Source organism: Cupressus sempervirens, chromosome 10 (assembly GCF_028749045.1).
Source record: "Cupressus sempervirens isolate cs-2001-9-10 chromosome 10, ASM2874904v1, whole genome shotgun sequence".
NCBI lineage: Eukaryota > Viridiplantae > Streptophyta > Pinopsida > Cupressales > Cupressaceae > Cupressus > Cupressus sempervirens.
Genome location: NC_143127.1, coordinates 97473599 through 97496195, shown reverse-complemented (window position 1 = coordinate 97496195; position 22597 = coordinate 97473599). Strand labels below are relative to the sequence as shown.

At 35.9% G+C, this 22597-nt stretch overlaps 1 protein-coding gene across 1 annotated transcript in view; it reads left to right on the top strand.

Annotated features, from left to right (window-relative positions):
• Positions 1–2914: 2914 nt before the first annotated feature.
• The window catches only part of LOC149532756 (zinc finger CCCH domain-containing protein 33-like), a 75137-nt gene continuing 55454 nt past the window's right edge, over positions 2915–22597 (top strand). Inside the window, exons 1-3 of the mRNA XM_089803086.1 lie at positions 2915–3457; positions 7961–8133; positions 20567–20617. Of these exons, the coding sequence (XP_089659212.1) occupies positions 3349–3457; positions 7961–8133; positions 20567–20617 (333 nt within the window). The 5' untranslated portion in view covers positions 2915–3348. The remainder of the gene's footprint in view (positions 3458–7960; positions 8134–20566; positions 20618–22597) is intronic.

Here is a 22597-nt window from a genome sequence, read left to right as displayed (position 1 = left end):
GTTATCAACTTCACAACTTCATTTCCTCCATTGATGAGGCTTTTTTAATGTGCCAAAAGCTTGAAAAACAATGATTCTATATTGGACACATTGCAACTATTAGATTTAGACTTTTGACGTGTGTGAGGGCAAACAAACTTTGAAGGTGCAGAGATTGTGAAGTTTCATGATAATCAGTTTTGATCAAGGTTATGATAGTGGAATCTAAAAGTTGAGCAAAATGCATACGCTAGAAGCTTGAGCACTCTCCTTTTAGACATTTAACAATTTTCTAGTCATTGTTGTGGTCATCAATCAGATTTTTTAGCAACAATGTATAGCAATTTGCATTGGCTTGGAGAAGCTTGAGCAATTTTGAAAGTGCACAACCAACTCTGGCACCTATTCTACGTGTATATGCAACAGGATGCAATTAGTGCTGAGTTGGCCACGTCAAAGGGGGGACCAAGCAACTGCATCACACCTCTATTGCTAATAGACTTTGCTAAGCTCATTGTTGTTAAGTTAACACTGAAACAATTCATATTTTTGAAGAAAAGCATGAAGATACTTAGATCTAAATTATTAGCATATTCCTATGAGATACTAGCAGATTATCTATTTACAAGATCCTGCAAGGCAAGCCAAAAATAATGACACACGCTCTCACCTAGAGTCGGGAGATATTGCTTTGCGGGTAAGAAAACAGAAAAGCTAACACAAAACTTCATTATTAAAGGGTCAATTCCATTTAAAAAAAAATTTTCAGTCAGAAATGAAGTGTCCACTTCTCATTAAATAAAAGAATCCAAAAACCAAAACTATCAAATAAAGGCATACATTCAAAGCAGATGAGGAGTTCCAAGTTCAAGTATTCACTGTTCAAAATATTTGTGCAGGTTGAATGAAAATAAGTCTTACAACATCTCTACTAAATTTTTAGACTCTTCCAAATTGTTGAGAAAGAAGAAATATATTTTTTCACGAACAGTATCTGGAAAAAATATATTTTTTCCCCAATATGACTTTTCTAGTCTACATGCACTAATTCACTGTAAGTTGTCTCTAATTTATCTAGAGGATTTTGATAAAAACATTTACAAAGAATTCAATTTGAAACTGCTTACAATTTCTATTTGACTTAAGATTCAACTGCATATATTTTCAGTCAAATTTCTTGATAAGCACAGGTCTATCGTTAAGGATTTGGAAGAAATGATTGAATAATGACTCATTCTTTAGGATTTTTATTTGATGTTAGTTACCATTTCAAATTCATTTATCACCAAAATATAGATAGATTCAACAAAATATTTACCATTTGAAATTAGTTGCCATTTCAAATTCATTTACAATTAAAATTGAGGTAGATTCAGCATAGAATTCCATTTCAAATTGTTACCATTTCAAATTTATTAATGATTAAAACAGACAATCAACAAAGTAATTTTTGAATCATATTCATTGACTCATTCACAATTTTTACAATTAAAATTGAGGTAGATTCAACATAGAATTCCATTTGAAATTGTTACCATTTCAAATTCATTTATGACAAAACAGAGATTCAGGAAAGTAAAATTTTAATCACATTCATTGACCCATTCACAATTCAGGCAAATTCAAACTCCCATAATTTTGAAAAAATCTATAGAATTTTTTTGACGATTTGAACCTAATATCTATTGATCTACAACTAAAGCATATCTAAACTGTGAAATCTGTTTAGATGTACGTATTTTTTCTTTGCAGTGTGGACAGAAAAAGGAGATTTATTCGCATCTCCATACGAACAGGTCAAATGCAATATTTTTCAGAAATAATATAAAGAGTAAATGCATGAACCGCTCGAAAGTTCTAGGAAAATTGGGCTTTGACAAGCTATAACACATAAACAAGTAATTTGTTCATATTCTCGTAAAATTGAGAGTTCACATACCTGAAACAAACATACATAAGTAATTCTCGGGTAGAAAAGGAAAAAAGCCTACAAAAAGAAAATAGGCACTACATACAAAACGGGCCCTAATCTTTTGGAATCCATAACTTTAAAAACTAGACTGGAATTTTAACAACTAGACTGATGGGGAAATTTTAATCCGGAGTTTTTCAGGAAAAATACTCAACACAAAATAAACAAAATTAGATGCAAAAGACGAACCATAAATTCACGAAAATTTTCAGTGAACAACATCGACATTTACTTTTCTTTGAGAAATAATAGAGAAAGTGGGAGGTAGGGAAAGAGACAAAATGCTCAAAATGCACTGTAAATTTCCAAAAAATTTAGCTTTGACTAGCTGTAATGCCACAAATACGTATATCATTTCTTCAAGCCACCTAAAAATGACCTCACACACTCAATCGTGCATAAAATCTTAAACCACTCAATATAATTTAATGTGAAGTGTCAATGCATCAAATATTTCAATAAAACGTTAACAAAAATTCCCATCGAAAGGAAGCAGAAATCAGTTTATATAAAACCCTAGCTTTGCCATACCTCTCAGATGAGTCGACAAGAGGCAGAGTAGGAACAAGAAACAACCGAAATCTCTTGAAAACTTCGCATGGGAGTCACCAGTTTAAGCTTCTCTTGAAATCTTCTGAAGACAAAGTTCAAGCTTCTCACACAACAATGATATGCAAGAAAGACTTCGCGCGGGAGTCACAAGTTTTTCATCGACAAAGGGGTAAAATGGAAAAGATTTTTTTAATGAGCGGGAGTTTTTTTCATGCCGGACCCGACCAATTATAAATTTGGGATTAACTGAATTGGGAATGGAAATGGCCCATTCCAATTACAAGTATATTTTGGAATGGACAAAAGCTCATTTTGGGCCTAAAATAAGAATACGAAAACCTATTCTCAATTCCTATTCCACACACCAAACAAAGAATATAAATTATATTCTAATTTCCTATTCCTATTCCTATTCCTATTCCAGTTGTATTTGAGCAACCAAACGGGCCCTAACGGTTCATGCGTTTTTCCAATACAGTTTTTAAAGAACACAGGGCCATCGAATAGAAAACATTGCTGCGTGCTCACCTAACATAATTCCTCCGATAGGCTTTGTTTTGTCATAGAAAAGTAATAGAATAACTTTACGGAGAATTCTAAAGCTGGGAAAGCACCGTGACAGCTCATTTTTTGTACAAACGAAGTTTACAATATCAAAGCACGCTTCAAATTTCCACACAGATTTTTGCTCTTTTTTCTTGGGGTTTTTGCATGTGATTTTGGGGATCACAGAGCGATTCGTAAGCTTAATTTCGACCGTTGTAAGCTTTCCATTCAATTGAATTTGTCGCAGTGTGCGCTTTTTCTTTCTGTTGAGAAAGCATCGTGATACAAATTAATAACCAATGGAATATCAAGGGCCAAACCAGAGGCCCAATGGAAACATAGGCAATTTAGGCATGCCGAATTTTATGGCGTTTAATTGGACTTCTGAACCTGTACACAACCTAAATGGTAAGGTACCTTTGGCTTTAGTATTTTTAATTGGCTCTGCTTTTCAATAAATTTTTGGTTAGGGTTTATGATATTTCAAATAATGCTTGGCAGTTGAATTGCTGGATTAGCTTGCAAGATGAGTTGATTTCGTTTGTTGGAATGCAAATGTACTAGGGGTGATAGGACTTTTGATTGTTTTTGTTTGGGTAAATTCCCTCTTCTTGGAGGTAGACTTCAACTGAGCTGTCACGAAACGGGTCCTATCCACATTATATCAAATTCATCCATCTTGCGCTTAGCAGCGTTAGTTAGTTTATCATAATTAGTAGGCTTTGGACCTGGAACTCCTTTAGGGATGCTCCAATACTTCAACCATTTCAACTCATTCCATTCAACGCAAGAATTCCGTTATTAATTCGAGTAGGGAATTTAGATTTTAATTTAACTGTAAACAACTGATTATTTCCAGCGTAGCTCACTACACAGCATGTTTGTGAATTTTGCAGTTCATCTTGATGAATACTGGTAGAAGTCGAACAGAAAATGTAGACAGCTAGCAAAAATCTACTCTTACTTAAAGGATTATCTATGGTGTAGGGAAATTCTGCATCACCCAGAAATATTGGTATTTTAATTTTCGATTAACAACTAGAGGTCTCTATGTACTTAGGAAAGTGTCCAAGGGGACATAGGGAGTTGAAATTATTTTACATTTAGGGCCCGTGTCTAAGGACAATTGTAATTTTCATGTGTGGGCACATATTTCTATTTATAATGCTAAAGTCATGAAAAGTCCCATCTTGGCGTGGATTTGAGGAAGGGGAAGAGTATTGAATTAACATGTATTTGGTAATTACATAGAAAATTGTAAAGACACCTCTTTAGGCCTGTAGTTCAGAAAATGAAGAGACACCACCTTAGGAGCCCTCTTGGGAAAGTTGAAGAGTCATCATTGCCTATGTGTTGCATTTCTTGATTGATATATGCTGTTCATCAATCGAGGGCATGGAAATTTTAAGAGACTTTAAAAATGCTATAATTCAGGCTCGGGCTTGTTGGTTCATTATCCAAAAGTGAAGTGGATCATTTGAGAGTTGATCCATAGTTGAGTGGATCATCCAAAGCGGAATTGATCATTCAGAGGGAGTGATCATTTGAAGTTGAGAAGAATTCTCCTTGACTTGGAAGCTGAGCAGTGGTTCTAACTTGTTTGATTGGGGAGTCTCTGTCATCTTGAGTGTGCAGACAGAGCACTCAAGGTTAGGCAGTTTGCACCAGGAGAGGGTGGAGTGTGAGAGTTTTCTTGGAAATAAAGCTATATCTTTCTGCCAATCTTATGCGTTATTATCTGAATTACTATGTTATATGTGGTTTGTTCACATTCCTGCTTACAATGAGTATTGAAACATATACCCTGTAGGGAGTAAACAATAATGTTACCTAAATTGTTGACATTGACCCCAAAAATGTTTCTTAGGGAAATCATTCAAGGCTTCAAAGATTCAAAATAAGATACAACTTACAATTGTTAAGCAACTTTTCAGGTGTTAATATGATGTTAGTGTGAGGTGGTGGAATAGGGATCTACTAGGTTAAACTAGGAATCAAGCCTATTCACACCATCTCACATCGGAGGATAAAAGTCAATTGGTCCAACTTTAAACCTATTGGGGTAGGAAAGAGAAATTGGATGGGAATTATTCTCCTTCAGTGTGAATTGTGTTGAATTTATTAATACAAAAAGAAGGTGAAATTGTATTTAAATCAGCATATAAAAAGAGCTACTGGTCTGAAAAAACAGTAACAAAATAAATTTGGAAAGGAGAGCCAAAGAGGAACTTGTTACTGAAATTCAAGTTCAATATGGTAGGACTAATTTGGTCAGTGCCATCATCCTAGTGGTCTTCAAAAATGATATTGTCCATGGATTAGGAACTGGGATATTGCTCTGAAGCTTCTTTTGGAAAATCTCCAAAAATTTGTTTGACTAATTTGCTAACCTCAGATTCTACAACATTTCAGTCTTAGATCTGAAAATCTGCACACAAGAGGGAGAAAATGATGTTTGTGTTGTATAGAGGTTTGCCTCAATCAAGCCTCGGGAGGATTCAAACTTCCCTCAACAATGATAATAAGGAAATAAGTTTAATCTGAAGCTCTATGCAGAGTATTACAATATTATACCTCAAGGTTGACGATGTTGGTGAACGCTAATGCACTTCGGCCAAGATCTTCAAGTGTTGGTACGACAAGATGACACCTCAAAACAAGATCAAACATGATATTGTAACTTATTCTTGCTTAATGCTCAGATCTGAAGAATTTTGCCAATAAAGCTTGCTCTAAAAGACTTGTGGATGTAGGATGATGAAAATGAATGAGAGGATGCTCTTATATAGGCTTCCCAGGGTATTTCATAAATTAGACTGACCTCCAGTGATTGTATGCAAATATTAAGATCAAATAATGACCGGTGGGAACCAACACGTTACCATATTTAAAATTGGACCCATTTTGGAGGGACCATGCATGTAACACTAGAGTTCACTAGGGCCATGGCGCCTAGCGCTCTAGTCCATCAGGACCATGGAACCCACCATAGTCCACCCACAAAAGGCTGGACCAATGACAAATAGAACTTGCATGGTTCGGGACAGGATCTGATCTCACACTAGTTTATGACAACAATGAAGGGGCCATAAATAGGCTTGTAAAGAGCAATGGGGAGACACACTAAGGCAAGGACACAAAACAGACTTTGAAATTGTAATGGGTTACAATTTAGGGCACTATAATTAGTATCAGAATTCCTCGTGTGGGAGAATTACAGTAATCGTGTGGGAGAGTTACAATAATAGCTGTGTGAGAGCACATGGCCTTGAAGATCACTGCATCATTAATAAAGTTTGGAACATCCTTTTTTCTCTGTCTTCTTTCAATCAATGCAATGACTGCTGAAGATATGCTAGAACTTTATTTGTTAACAATCTTTAAAAGCTTATCAAGTTTTTAATTTTTGGGTCATATTTTGGAGAAGTATTGCTACTTGAGTCCCTTTTAACAGCCTACCCAATGAAAATTCTATTGCCAATGCTTGAATCTAGAAGTTTCTTGATCTTAAGGTGGTTTGGGAGTACAAACTGGCAAGAAAGTACCATTAGGCCTTGGTGTGTGCAGTTGGCCAACCTGTGAGGGACATAAGGCTGATACTTTCTTGGGTATCCTTTCCCCTAAAGGAAGCTTCAGGACATTGAAGATTGCAAACAAGATGTGGCTACAACTGTTGAGCAATTTTTTAGTGATATGATTTCACCACCTGAATCTGTACCTCAGATTGTTTACTAATCTTTCCATGAAAACTCAAGTACATGAACAGCCCTGAGCTTCTGGTTGGTGGAGGTGAAAAGCCCCTGGGCGATTTGAGTGGCAAGATAGAAATGAAGAATTCACAGTGGTCCCAGCAAATTTGGATTTTGTTTTAATTTATTAGTTATGTTTATCTTAAAGGTGTTCAATTGTTGGAGAGGGAATGTCCTTGAAGATCAGAGTATTCTTTTGGCTAAAACAGTAAAACATAAACACTCTGTCTGTTGTTTTTTCTGTCATGCAGTTGCAGTCATGGGGCTGAAAGGTTTGTCTATTTGAACAAGTAGTGTTACTTGGGTTTGGTGAAGATTATAAAGTTTTATCAGTGTTGGATATCTATTAAGTCAACGCCGTTCAGTAGCCCTGAAAATTGTAGTTCTCATTTTCAGTTTAAATATAATTATCAGAACCTCTTTATCTAAAAATGAGAATGAAGCAATAAAAGCTATCATTCTTCAATATCTATGAATAGACGTATGTATAACCAAGAGTCAGCTGTCAAAACTCTCCAAGTTGGCTCTAAGAATATGCTCTGAAACAGAAGGGCGTTAAAATAACGCTAGGGTGTAAATTTATTGATGATTTGTTTTAAAGAAGTATATTGTGGTTGTCTCCATATGGGAGTGTGTGTTCTTTGATTTTTTTTAATTTTCTAATTTAGCCTTTTAGTCTTTGTGGAATATGGTTCAAATTTTATAATGCCCATGGTTGATGTGTGTCTCAGCTTTTTATGGATAATATGTTACAGGAATGTCATAATGTGTTAGGTACAAGGAAATATACATTTCAAGAAGTATATTGTAATATAGGTTTTAAATAGGTGCCTTGGCTTCATAATTTCTTTTAAGCAGTCAACATGGCATTTTCTTGAATTTTTAATATGGACAGATCCATAATTTAGTTTGACTTGTCTGGAAGGGAATGCAGTTTGAGGATGATATTACACATAATTTTGGAGAATTGTATGCTTTCCTTTCTGCGTGTTCTTATAATTAACACTTGTGCTTGAAATTCAATATTGAAGTCTACCATAGCTAGAATTATGTCCTTTATTATGTTTTGGTTCCAGGTCTCCTGGCATCTACAAGTTGAAGATTCTCTCTCTTGTCTGTGAGAGACTATGTTTTTTGTTGACACTTTAATGTCTTATTGCAGAAGCAATGCAGAAGATGTCAATACAATCGATGGATTCTGGTAATGGGTTAGAAATCTCTTCAGGTCCTTACCCAGAAAGGCCAGGTGTGGCTGATTGTTCATTTTATATCCGTACTGGCAGTTGCAAGTTTGGTATGAATTGCCACTTCAACCATCCTCCAAATAGGAAACAGGTATTTGGTCCTAACTGTGGAAGTGTATACAAATGTTTAAGCTCTGATCGTCACCAGCTAAAATTAAAAAAAATTAAAAATTAGAAAAGGGGAATGTGGAGTTTTAATATTTTGCCCCATAATTATAATGAAAATGTCTTAGCTCCAGAATTTGTATGGTCTTAAATTTTTAGGTAATTCACAGTTGTGAAGAGCTGTATGAAAATATATAATTAAATTTGTCCAATGGATTAATATCTACAGAATACAAGTAAAATTAGCTGAAGACTTTATTATCTTCAGTAGTAATGAAATCAACTGAAATGGATCAGAACTCAGGGATATTGAAATGAGTCCAAAAACCCAAACATATTGAATTGACAGAAGGTGACCACATTGAGTTTTATTGGAGTTCCCTTTTAAAATGTTCCTAAAGGTTACCTATTTTGCATATCAATATGTGTTTGAGCTGCTTCTGCCATATTGTTTTTGGTTTACTCCTTTGAAATGCAACATTACCTGAATCATATTCATCATGGTTTTGTTTGTCCGTTTGATCAGTATATTTAATCGAGGAGTGTGAGGAATTATGAGATGATGCTAGGTCCTAGGTTTTTCTTAAGTTAGTCTTCAAACACCTGTAATGTGGATTCACTGCCATTATTAGTCTTTAGTGTGGCATATGCAATCATACATCATATGAGACCTATGCTGTATGGGAATACATCCCGTGGGTTTTTTGATCTGCTTCCATTCCTGATACAATATGGGGACGCGGGGATAGCATTATCTTGTCCCCCCCTCTCGTACCCTTTTTTGTGAAATTCGGAAATGGTCCCCAAAATGGCTTTGAGAGTGGATGGGGATGAGAAGTCCTTGGGATGGCTAGGGGACTCCTAGGAGCCCCTGGCCGTCCCCTATGGCCGAAGCCATTTTTGGATGGCTAGTTTTAAAAATAACACATTTTTAAATTTGAAAAAAGGCTGGCTGGCCCACAAGGTCACCCAAACTACATTTAACAATATCAAAACTTAGTCTAAGCATAAAGCACAAAAACAAATTCATCTTCGCATTCTCAAAGGAGATCAGCAACAAGAGGAGGAGAAGCTGGTCAAAGTGTAAACAACAGTTGAAAGAGGAGGTTAGGGCATCAAATCTACTTGATTTAGACTCCTAGACATACTATGTACTGATTATGGACAGTTATATATTATTATGGACTTCTATGTTTATTGTTTAGTTGTTTAGTTATAGTATTCACATCTTAATATTTAATGTCATTTCATGTTTGAAACTTGAGCTTTTGGGCCCATGCATGCTCCAAACCAAAATTTGAGACTTTTGGAGCTAAAACCATAGGTTCTTTCCTTCACTAGTCCCACCATAACAAAGAATGAACTTTCAATTTGGTTTTGACCAATTTCCTCATACTCAAATTAATTATCAAGTGCCTTTATTGAATTGAACACTTCTTCACTATCTAGGTTATCCACATGCATGGATAAATCCAATTTATATTGTTTCTATATCTCTTCAAACCTTCAACAATCTTGCTACTCTCAAATCCTCAGGGTCCAACTCATCTTGGTGCCCTTCTTTGGGAGTTTCTTCTTCCCCTTCTGCCTCATGTTCCTCTTCATCACTTAATCCCATGTAACTACACCTCTTCTTTGGTTTGTCTCCACTGCGAGAAGTTCGACTTAATGTCCCTCAATTCTCTTGCATGTCTTTCCTTCATCTCCATCAATTGTCTAGTAACCAGGTTTCTTCTAGGAGGCATCTTTGGTTCCTTTTTCAATTCACCTTTTTGTCTTCTTGATCAACCTTCACTTTGATACCAATTAGATGCAGAGTAGGGGAAGGAATTGTGTCGAAGTCTCAATCAACAACTCAGAAGGGCGTTTGGGTCATCACACAACACACTTCCTTCACAAATCATGACTAATCCTTGTAGACCTCTAGTTAGGCTTATTCCTCCATATTTTTGTGGCAGGCATGATAACTAAAATGTGGGCATTGTTTTAGATACCCATTGGCTCTTCCAACACATCTTGAAATGGGGTAGGGTTACTTTGAAGTGTTTAGATCAAATAATGCCTGTTCTTGTTCTAATTAGGCCTAATTGACATTTAGACATATAGAAAACTTGAGTTTTGATCTCCAAATCACCCCAAAAGGGTCTTCAACCAAATTTTTGAGCTTAGGTAGGGTCATTTACTCCCTTCAACATCCCAATTTTTGTTTGATATGATGCAAATTAAGTCTCCTCTTCAATGACTTTCAGCCTAATTTATGAGGATATCAGACCTAGGGCATCACTTTTACATGTGAAACCTTCTCCTCCTGCAAACTTGGCATATTGAAGAGCATATTAGTACAAACCTCTCTACAAAAATATAGAAATTTTCACTGTATATAGTGGGAGTTATGAATTGTTTTGTGTTTTTAGAAACTTTAGGCAGGGTTTGGGACTGTTTTCACCAAAAATGCAACATCGCTCTCCAAACTTAACAAAAACATATGAGACAGAGCATTAGAAAGTAGATTCACATATCTTTCAATCCCAATTGATCTGAGATCAAGATATAGAACATACAATCAATGCTATTTGCTGCAACATGAATGTTACAGGAAAAATCAGAAAGTGGCAATCACTGCACAACTTTGCAATAATCAATTAAAATCAATCAAACCAATTGCAAATGAAAGCTTAGTCAATGGAGATTCATCCCCAATGCTTGCAGGTCAAAATGGAACCATACAAGCACATGAAATTCGAGAAAACAATATAAATACATTTTTAGATTTGCAAATATAGAGAATTCATTGCTTGTTTCAACTTCCAAATCTCCATCAAACAACTTGCGTCAGTGTTGCAGGGTTTCTTATATGTTTACAACTAGTTTCTAACCATTCCTAACCAATTTACAACCTCCAAACTAACTAGCCTATCATTATTGCACTTTATGACACAAAAATGCAAGAGTTGCTTGATAACATCGTGTAACTGTGTCAATTTTTACGATTTTGCATTCGTTATTACCTAAGAATCCGACCTTGACTTTAATCAACCTAAATGGCCGTAGAAGACCTTATTACAGGAGAGAACATCAAACATAAATATGGACTCTTGAACCTAATGGATCTAAGGTGCTTCTGTACCAACTTTGCTCACTGCATGCTAGTCAATAGTTTTTCATTTTTTTGAGAAATAGTATGTAGGATTGCAAAGTTTGCTAAATATTTTGATGATATACATTCTTATTTAATAATTTCCTTTATTCTCATCCCATGTTTTGTTTTCTCCCACTGTCCTAGCCTCCTTGTATTTAGTGGGCAGACATCCCAATCCTACATATCGTTTTCTCATCTTAGTGAGAGGTCTTAGAGAGTGATCCAAATCATTGGTGCAAAAAAATACCTACACACGGTTGATTCCAAAATCATACTAATTTGTTTAACATTAAAACCAATCTAACTCTAAGAATGTATAACAATCTTGATGATGGGGTGAGCCTCTAACCAATCCTTGCTTTGCTTTGTTAACTAGGCGTAGGAGGATGGTAGTTTCTATGGATCAAGAATGATTTTCACATTGTCAATGCTCATCCAAATACTCTATAAAGATACAATCTAAATGAACATCTCCTTTAGAAGTTAAAAAATTGCGATTTAGGCCTAGACTAACCTTACAACACTTCAAAGCAACATAAATAATTTACCATGAAGATCAACAACGAATCAACAATTACTTTGATAACATTATGACAACAATTTCAACAAGTTTTCTCCTCTACTACTATTAGCTAACTTCTCTAATGTCAACTTCTAACTCTTTAACAAATAAGATGCCTTAGCCATTTACAGTTGTTCAATTACAATCAAGGGCCAAGATCAATTCAAGATCAAGGGTCATGATTAATTCCTGCAAACACTAATAGGTTTAACATACTATTATGCAATTACTTGAAGGCACCACCCTGTGGGCCAATAGCAAAATTACAATGCTTTTGAGAGCCAATGAGAAAATTGTTCACTTGACATAATATCCTTATCTTGAACATGTGTAATTGGACTTTCTTGATTGGTAAAAGACAAGTAGGCACCACCTCAATATCCTTATCTTGTAGACTTGATCAATCTTTTGGTGATTGGAAAATATCTTTTGATACTTAACATTATCAAGTCGTTGATTGTGATGGCATATTCCCATATTGCCTTATCTTCTCAAATTTTCTCCATCTTTGTTGTTGGAAATTTCCTCATTGCCATGATTTGAACTTGCTTGTGCTTGCAAACTTGAACTTCTTGAAATGGTGAAGTCTTCATGCACTTGGATCTTTCAAAGTGAACTTGGATTTCCAAATGAAATTTAAGTTTGACAATTTTCTTTCTGATATTTCTTTCTCCTTGTTCTTTGCTTTCTTGGATTCCAAATTTGCTCTTTGATAATATGTTTTTAAGTCTCCTCCTCATTTGCAGTCCTTGAGCTTGACCTTGGAGCATCCATTTTGTTGGCGTGATGATGGATGATTTGCATGCCATCCTTGTTTTGATCTTTCAGATTGCTCCCATGAATCTTAATTCAGCCTTCACTCCTTCGTGGTTACCTTGCAAAAACCAAAAGGGAAAGTATGTTGAGCGTGTGAAATTGATAAGAAAACATGAAAGAAATCTTAGAATTTTCATGAAATAGGATTAAATCAACACCAGACAAGCAGGCAAAATGGATTTAATCTTGGATTCTTTTACATTTAGGACTGAATTCCTTTTATCTTCTCGGGAATCCTGAAATGATTTTTGTTTAACATTTGGAAATCAAAAGAATTTTGCAACATAGTATACCCAGATTTTACTAATCTTCCTACCTTTTAATCTCGGCTTTTTTTTGAACGAAATCTTCTTTCAGTTGTCTAGATTCTCTGGTCCTTTGCAAAAAATTTATTTCTCCTTGAATGTAATCATCTGTCTTATGTGGGGATTTACCTCTCCTTCAAGGTGATCTGTTGTTTTTTACATAATTTTTTGCCCTCTGAGGATGTATTTCACTGCATTTTTAAAGAGTAATTCACAGGTAATTGGAGAGGTAAGTCTGCTCGTCTTGTGTTGAAAATGAATTCACTTTAATGCTCTTATATAGGTGACTTGCAATTTGAAGAGATATGACTATGATTATGGCCGACTTGGACCTCTTTTGGCCATTAAATCCTTTGAAATTAACCTTTTGTTCTCCCATTTTGGCTGACTTGATTAAGGAGGTAAAGACAAGTTTTTTTCCTATTATATTACCAAGTATTTACAACTCCTCATTCCTTCATTGACATAATCCGAATTCTGGCAGAATTTCCCTTGTAGTGGGGTGAAATTCTTATGGGTCTTGGGATTATGAATCCCAAGAGGGAGAGGACAGCAGATTACACTATCTCCCTAGGATTTTTAGTTTACACTTTTCCATGTTAATTTTTTGAGGTTTTGTTCAAACACATCTTCTCCTTCGTTTTTTCTTTGTGATAGGTTTGATTGAGGTTGGGAATTCATTGTTTGTTAGAGGCCGAAATTCAGCTTCTCTTGGATTTGAGAATCCCAAATAGAGGGTGGAATCCACCCTCTCCTTGGGATTGATCCATTACTTTTTATCATTTGGTTGCACTAAGTTTTGGCTTAAAACTCACTGAACTCCTTATTCTTGGTTTAGGTGGATGATGTCCTTGCTACTCATTGTTCAATTCCCGCATTCTAGCCTTGATGGACCTGTACTTCGTCCCTATGCTTTCATGTTTCCACTATTGATGTTACTGGTACTAAAAGTTAAGATTTAGATCCAACTTCTAGTCTGTTTTCTTGAGGCTATTATTAGCAAGACTGCAATTCTTAATATTAGCAATATGGGTCTCCAAATTTGTTCAAGTCTCAGCTTTAGTGACATTATAGAAGCTACCTAAGCTTTTGGTTAGTTATGCAAGTTGGTCATTATGTAAGGATTGTTGGATTACCATTTGTTCATTTGACTCACATATGCAACATTGAATTAACTAGGTTGAGAGTTCATTTCTAATTGTACAATATTTGCAATTTCTTTTCACGAGTATTGTTGCGTTCAGTCCTGTCTCATATTTGAATTGTACTCATTTATGAGTGCTGATTTTGACTTACGTATTTGATGTAGGAGCATTCTGTGTGTAAGGGCAATTTTACATTGCCCCAAAATATTTATGTTGTCTTTTTTTCAATGAGGGCTATCTCAGTGCAAAGTTGCTATTTTTAGTAAGTTGATTGTTTGGGCTCAAAATGTTTTGATTTCGTCCTTGGAGGTTCATTTTAGATATATCAGCTTGACAGTAAAGTTTCATCGCAATATCAAGTCTATTTGTGAAGTTATTGGTTTTTTTTGGTATTAGCAGCATGGTATTAAAACTTTGAACTCACTTTTGAAGGCTTTAGAGGCTCTGAAAAAGGGGTCAAACCTTGGCTGTTTGGAATTTGAGCTAGCCAAGCATTGTAGATCAGGTCGTGGCATTTCCGAAATGAGGTCTTAATAGTCAATCAAAGCAATTGGCAATGAGTTATGCTCTTCGGAAGTCACACCACTTGAAATGGGCAAAAATGAAATTTCTTTTTAAGTTTCAAAAGTTGTTGGGGCCTACTCTAATATAATAAAATATAAAAAGTAATGATAATTTGGGGTTGGTCGGCCTCAAGGTCTAGGGTTAAATTTTTAGAACCTTCTTGGGCAGTGGAAAATTGCATATACAAAAAAGGCCCATAGGGTCAGGATAGTTCTAGGATGGTGGTTGTGGATCTAGCTTACAAAATATTGTAAGTAAAACACCCATGTGGCTTTGCATGTCTTATTTCTATTATGTGTTTGTGTAATTAAAGGGAGTACTCTTCACCAGTGGTATTAGAGGAGTTTCTGAGTGTGTAGAAAGATTGTCAACTACGAGGCAATTTGAACTTGGACCATGGTTGTGCGTTTTGGCAATAAGCATGAAAATGCTTCCACAAAGGAATTGAGGCAGAAGAGTTGGAGGTGTGACAAAAGAGGGTTTTAGAGCCCTCCAGAAACAAGTACAAGCATCACAAGAGGAAATTTGTAGAGAAATGAATATTGCAGTGAGAGATGAAAGTGAGGAGGAATTTAAAGAACAAAGGCATGTTGAACAAGGAGTAGTGAGGAGGATAGGTTTTTCAGAACTATTTCCAAGATTGGAAGAAGACTCGAGATTGAAGTCCTCACATTTTTGGGAAATCTTTACTCAAAGGAGCTAATAGATTTGATTAATGATCTAGTAGAATATTTTGAGTATGAAGAAACTGGAGATCCTGAGAGGGTTAAGTTTGTGAAGGCCAAACTGCAATGACATGCAAAAATTTGGTGGCAGGAGATTCTATTGGAGCAAAATAGAAGAGGAAAAGGTAAAATCACAACATGGGATCAGATGGTAGAGAAATTGAAGCGACAATTCATTCCTGTTGATTATGAGCTTGATTTGCTGAAGACAATGTAAGGGCTGAAGGAAGTTGGATGATTTGTTCATGAGTATACAAAAGAGTACTATCGAGTCCTCATGAGAAAAGGCCATGCAGAAGTTGACAAGGAGAAAGTTGCCTGTTACCTTAATGGGTTGAGGCCAAGTACTGAAGAGGCATACCAATTTGCCTTAAGGGTGGAAGAAAAACCGAACAAGAAGTTTGAAAGCAAGAAAGGTAGAAGATGCTGTGGATGGTCTTATGGAGGGTGAAATGAGCACCATAAAAATAATGACGAGGCAAGCAATAATCAGAAACAGAGGGGAAATAATTTTAATTGTTTCTGTGATTAGAATAATAAGGATCAAAGAGGAAGAGGAAGAGGGTAAGGACCGGGAAGAGGAGATTTTCGTAGAACTTGTTTCCATTGTGGTGAAAAAGGGCATTGAGCCTATGAATGTCCTCAACGCCATGGAAGGATTGATAGGAGAGCTGAAGGCTAGGCAAGAGTTGCACATGTAGATGAAGATGCCCAAGTCATCACATTTTGAAAATGCTGAAAGAGGAGAAGTCTAGTTGCTAGAAGAGTATTGCTGAATGATGAGAATGAACCTGAACAAAGGAGTTTGTTTCGCATCAGGTGCAAGTGTGAGGACAAGTGTTGTGATGTGATTATCAATAGTGGAACCACTGACAATTTTGTGTTTGAGGAGATGGTCACAAAATTAAATATCAAGAGAGAGAGACCTCTATGCCCATGCCAAATTGCTTGGGTGTAGGATGGCCACAAGGTCATGGTCAATGAATAGTGATTGGTGAAGCTCAAGATTGATAGCTACCATGATGAGGCACTTTGTAACATTATGCCCATGGATGCATGTCATATGTTTTTGGTGAGGTCATGACAGTTTGACATGTGTCCTATACATGGTGGTCGTGCAAATACCTATTCCCTGACAAAGGATGAAGTTTGACACAAGCTGAAGCCATTGAAGGAAATAGAAGAAAAGGTTTATAGTAGTGCCAAAATTTGTTTAGTTGATGGAAGACAGTTTATGAGGACAATTATTGTGATGTGATTATCAATAGTGGGAGCACTGACAATTTGGTGTCAGAGGAGATGGTCACAAAATTAAAGCTTTAAGAGAGAGAGAGACACCCATGCCCATATTGAATTTCCTGGGTAGAAGATGACTACAAGGTCATGTTCAATGAATAGTGCTTAGTGAAGTTCAAGCTTGGGAGCTACCATGATGAGGCACTTTGTGACGTTGTACCCATGGATGCATGTCATATGTTGTTGTGGAGGTCGAGGCAGTTTGACATGCTTGCTATACATGATGATTGTGCAAATACCTATTCCTTGATAAAGGATGAAGTTCGACACACGCTGAAGCCATTTGAAGGAAATAGAAGAAAAGGTATGTCATAGTGCCATAATTTGTTTAGTTGATAGAAGAAAGTTTCTAGAAGGTTTGAGGCATGAGCATACGTGTTTTTCTTTAATTCCAAAATTTGGTAAAGAGGAAGTAGAAGATATACCTGCAGAAGTTGCAGATTTATTGGGTGAGTTCTAGGATATTGTATCCGATAATGTGCCTAATAGATTACCTCTAATGAGAAAGATCACTCAACAGATGGATATGATTACAGGAGCTAGTTTGCCAAATAAGGCCTCTCATAGAAAGACTCCAATAGAAAGTGAAGAATTGAATAGACAAGTACATCAGTTATTGCAAAAGGGGCTGATTCGTGAGTGTTTGAGTTCATGTGCTGTACCAATAGTATTAGCACCAAAGAAAAATGGAGAATGGAGGTTGTGTACAGATTCTTGAGCAATCAACAAGATCACAATCAAGTACAAATTTCCCTTGCCAAGGATTGATGATATTATGGACTTTGAGTGGATCTATGTATTTCTCAAAGATAGATCTGAAGAGCGGATATCACAAAATCTGGATCACAGAAGGAGATGAATGGAAGACTGCCTTCAAGACAACGGAGGGCTTGTATGAGTGATTAGTCATGCCTTTTGGGCTAACTATTGCACCGAGCACATTCATGTGGCTTAAGAATGAGATATTGAAAGAATTTTTGGGTAAGTTTGTCATTGTTTACCTAGATGATATTTTGATCTTCAGTAAAACATTGGAAGAGCATATAATACATATTCGTAGGGTCTTTGAGAGGCTAAGGGAAGAGAAATTGTTGATTAATCTGAAGAAGTGCAGTTTTGTGAAGGAGTTGGTACACGTGGGATTTGTAGTTTTAATATAAGTTCTAAAAATGGACTCAGAGAAGTTGAAGGCTATCCTAGAATGGCCTACTCCGAGGAGTGCTATCGAGGTAAGATCTTTCCATGATTTGGCTAGCTTTTATAGAAAGTTTATCAAGAGTTTTAGCACTGTCTGTGGACCCTTGACTAAAACAATGAGAGTGGATAGGAAGGAGCTTAAGTGGACTACATGAGCAAATAAGAGTTTTCAATTGTTGAAACAAAAAGTTACTGAACAACTTGTTTTAGCATTTCCAGAGTGTAATAAGGTGTTTCAAGTAGACTGCGATGCTAGTGGTAATGTAATTGAAGTTGTTTTGAGCCAAGAAGGTAGGCCTGTTGCTTAGTTTAGTGAGAAGTTAAATGATGCCAAAAGAAAATATTCTGTTTATGATTAGGAGTTTTATGTTATAGTTCAGGCATTGAAGAACATAAAACTCTTGATCATTTGCCTAAGGAGTTTATTTTACATACTGATCATCAAGCTTTGCAATATTTGAATAGTCAAGGAAAGTTGAATCAATGACATTTAAAATGGGTTGAGTTTTTGCAAAGTTACATATTTATTTTGAATCGCAGGAGTGGAAGTCTAATAGGGTTGCAGATGCTCTTAGTAGGAGACAAATTTTGCTGACAAAAATGTAGATTGAGGTGGTTGGGTTCAAGGACCTCAAGAGTTTTTATCAAGAGAATCCTAATTTTGGTGAAGCTAGGAAAGCTCGTACAAAACCTATTACTCTAGATAGAACTAGGTGGTTAGATTTTATCATCCAAGATGGTATACTATTCAAAGGAAATCAGTTGTGCATTTCGAGGAGTTCAATGAGGGAGAATCTCATCAAAGAGAAGCATAGCGGAGGGCTTGCTGGACATTTTGGTTGAGATAAAATCATTGCTTTCTTTAGTAAGAATTATTACTGGTCACAGTTGCAACAAGATGTCAAGTAATTTGTATAGAGTTGCAAAGTATGTTAGATGGCAAAAGGAGCAAAGTAGAATACAAGTTATATCATCGCCTGCTTGTACCAGTGAGGCCATGAGAGGATATCAATATGGACTTTGTTCTTGGTTTACCAAGGACTCAGTGAGGGCATGATTCAATTTTTGTGGTGGTTGATAGGTTTTCAAAGATGACACATTTCATTCCCTGCAAGAAGATTAATGATGTTGATCATGTGGCAAAATTGTTTTTCAGAAAAGTGGTAAGACTGCATGGTCTACCAAAGAGCATAGTTTTAGATCGAGACACCAATTTTGTTGGGTACTTTTGGTGCACATTGTGGAAGAAGTTAAAGACTGATTGAAGTTCAACTCATCACATCATCCACAAACTAATGGACAAATAAAAGTGATAAATAGGAGTTTGGGAAATTTGTTGCGATGTTTGGTTGGAGATAAACCAAAGGGATGGGATTTGATTTTACCACTAGCGAAATTTGCATATAATAATTTTGTCAATAGAAGCATTGGTAAATCACCATTCTAGATAGTATATGGAAGTAGTCCCATAAATGCTTTTGAATCACGGAAGTTGGATAAAGGGGAGGCAAGAAGCTATAGATTTTGCTGAACACTTGAATAACATTCATGAAGAGGTGTTTCTAAGGAGATGCCCTCTTTGCATACTTTTCATCTGTTGATATATTGAAATGTTTTTTTTTGAGTCTGAGGTTATTGATACCAAAAGTTTAACTTTATATTGATTTCCTCTTCTTTAGTGCCATATTTTAATTTATTTTCCTGATTTTATTGTGGGTAGCCCATTAACCTTAACATTTTGTCATAACTATTTGGCTAAACTACTGACCTTTATTTTCCTTGAACTTCTAATTTAATAGTGTGTATCTAATTTTGCTTGAGCAATGTTATACAAGCTATCTAAGTTTTCAGATAGTTGCAAGTTGGTCATTTGATTGCCATTATGCAGTGGTTGTTGGATTTTCTTATCTGTCCCATACATGCAAAATAATATTAAAAAGTTGAGAATTCACATCTAATCACATGCTTTTTTAATTTTGTTTCATTATTACAAGCCGCATCTGGGTTGTTTCATGCCTGAATTTTTTTCATCAAGTGGATGTAGAATTTGTCTAATCTATAGACTAATGATAATGAGACCTTAATGCTATGATGCCCTATAATTGTTACTTTGTTTTGTCAACCTCCAAAACTATTGGGATATATTCCTTACCATGTCAGAGTTTTTCATCACTTTTTTTTTGTGCTTTGAAGTTTTACATTCGCTTCTTTTCTTCTTTACTTGTTTACAGTGAGATCCTATCACATGGCATGGAAAGCCATGCACAGATTCCTTGAGGATGGGTGATGAAATGAGTTAGATTATGTTTTGATTTATTTTTAAAGCTGTTGTAATTAAGATATTTTTCAGAATCCATATTTGTAGGGAAAAGAAGCATTCAAAATTTTGCAATGTGATGTATCTTTTCTGATTTGTAATAGCAGTTCAGAAATAAATTGTTTTGGATATTTTATGTGGAATAATTCAATAATAAATTATGTTAATTGCATGAGCTGGACCAAAATAGCTTTGGTATTCTGCCAAGAGATCACACTTATAGTATCATTTATTAAAATGGAAAAACTAAGAAAAAGTTGAACAGAGATCTTTCATAATCTTTTATCTCTTGGGGATTCCAGTATATGCCGTGTTTGTCTAACATGACTGAAGCTAAATATTATGTTTTGCAGGCTTCTCAAACTGGAGACCCATCTAACAAGGTTGGGCAAACTGAATGCCAGGTATTGCTGGTTCTGATTGTGTGTTACTGCTTGCTCTCATGATAATTTTCAACACACTATGCAGAGAAGCATCTATGTGAGATTGTGGCTTTTAATATAGTGGTTATGTGTTTGATGATCTGTGTGTTCTCAGTTATTTGATTTTTGTCATTCTCTTTTCATTTTGTTGGTTCAAAGGCATTGGTTTCATCTGGTTCCTCTTGTCTTGTGCTTTTGTATATCTGCATCCATTGTTGCTACATTCATTTTTTTTTTGGTTTTAGCTCATGTTGTGGAGAGGGATTTTGTCTTTATTTAACTGTTCTTGCCTGTGGCATGTTGATTGTAAATTTTATCTAGATCGTAAATAGGCACCCTGGTGGTGGAACCTTGGGCATATCTAGGTTGCTCTTACATGAACTCAAAGTTCATCCAATCTATAAAAAAAAAACAGAAATCATTTTCAAAACATTATATCAACAAAAATGTGCCAAATGTCTAAGTTTGCCATAAAGTGATAAAATTGTGAAAATGGCATCTGACTTGAAGGTTTTTGTGTTTTCAAATGCTTTAATTTGGGCTAGGTTGCATAATAGATGCTATTCTAATTCCTCATGAGATTTTGCATTTCCTAGTTCAACTGTTTAAAAGAGAGCAGTGCCAATAAAGCTAGACTTAGCAAATTTGTATGATCATTTTGTCTTGGAGCTCCTTACTGCAGATTCTAATTGCCTTTACTTTTGATTTAAAATTAGAAGATTAGATTTCAGAAGTTTTGTAGGTGTTTGGTTATCAGTTTTGGTCAGTTGCTCCCTTTCTGGTTCTATAGTTGTGACAAGTGCTCGGTTCTTAAATTTTTTCAATGGCTTCCACCTGGTTTCTTTCAAAATTCCAGAGGTCTTATCAAGGATACCTCCTAGTGCCCTATCGTTTTATACTTGCGGGAGATTCTTTGGACCACTTGGTTATCAAGTATCCAAGAGACGGCAAAATATTAGGATAAAGATTGTTCAAATTTTGACAGTGCTGTTGTATAGGCACTTTGTAGATAACACCATTCGCTCTGGAAAAGCTCTGAGTGTAGGGAAGCAATCTTTTGGCTATAAATTTTGGAAGTCCATGTAACAAGATCAAGGTAGCTTATTAAAGTTGAAAAGAATTAAGATATTTTTCAATAAAATCTTGAGAATCCAAGGGTATATTGCAAGAATTTTAAGCTTTAATTTAATACCAAGAAATTAGGAGCTCACAACTTGGCATTGAGTTTAAAGCTAGTTAGACATCCTAGAAGATGTGCATTTTCTGTGGATAGAGATCCTAGAGTTAAAATATCTATGTTATGTGGTGTGCCTGTATGGGGTTTTGGTCTTGTATCAAATGTGTTTATGTCTATCTCTTGCCATGACAGCTGATTGCCTATGCATAGGGTCCTTCCCAAGTACCTTGGGTTCATTATGGGTCTTTTTTTGAGGACCCTTATTGAAACCAAGGGGTTCGGGTGGGAACTTGGGCGTACCTAGGCCGCTGTGATGTGAACCCAATGGCTGCCCAAGCCAAAAAAAAAGAAAAACCTTTTCTACATACAGAAATGTGCAAATGCCAAAATTTGTCATTAAATGATACAATTTTGAAAATGAAACATGCCATGAAGGTTTGTGTGTTTCAAAGGCCTTAATCTGTGGTACGTGCTAGAGGATATGCCCCTCTACCCTGCCTTATATTGCAAGAGAGAATGTACTAAGGGTGTTTCTCGTGAACTCCACTACCACCACAAGGGCGGCTGCTACTCAACCTTGCTAGGGTTGTTACCCCCAAACCGCCACAAGAAGCATTGCTCCTCAACCCAACTAGTAGCATTGCCCTCAAACCCCCATGAGGGTTGTTGTCCCTCCTTATCAGTGTCTCCACTTCTTGTCCACAGTTAGTTATTGCAATTTATTATCACATAAGAAACTTGATTACAATGAGGGGCTGTGGGAGTGGAGATCAAAATTTGATAAC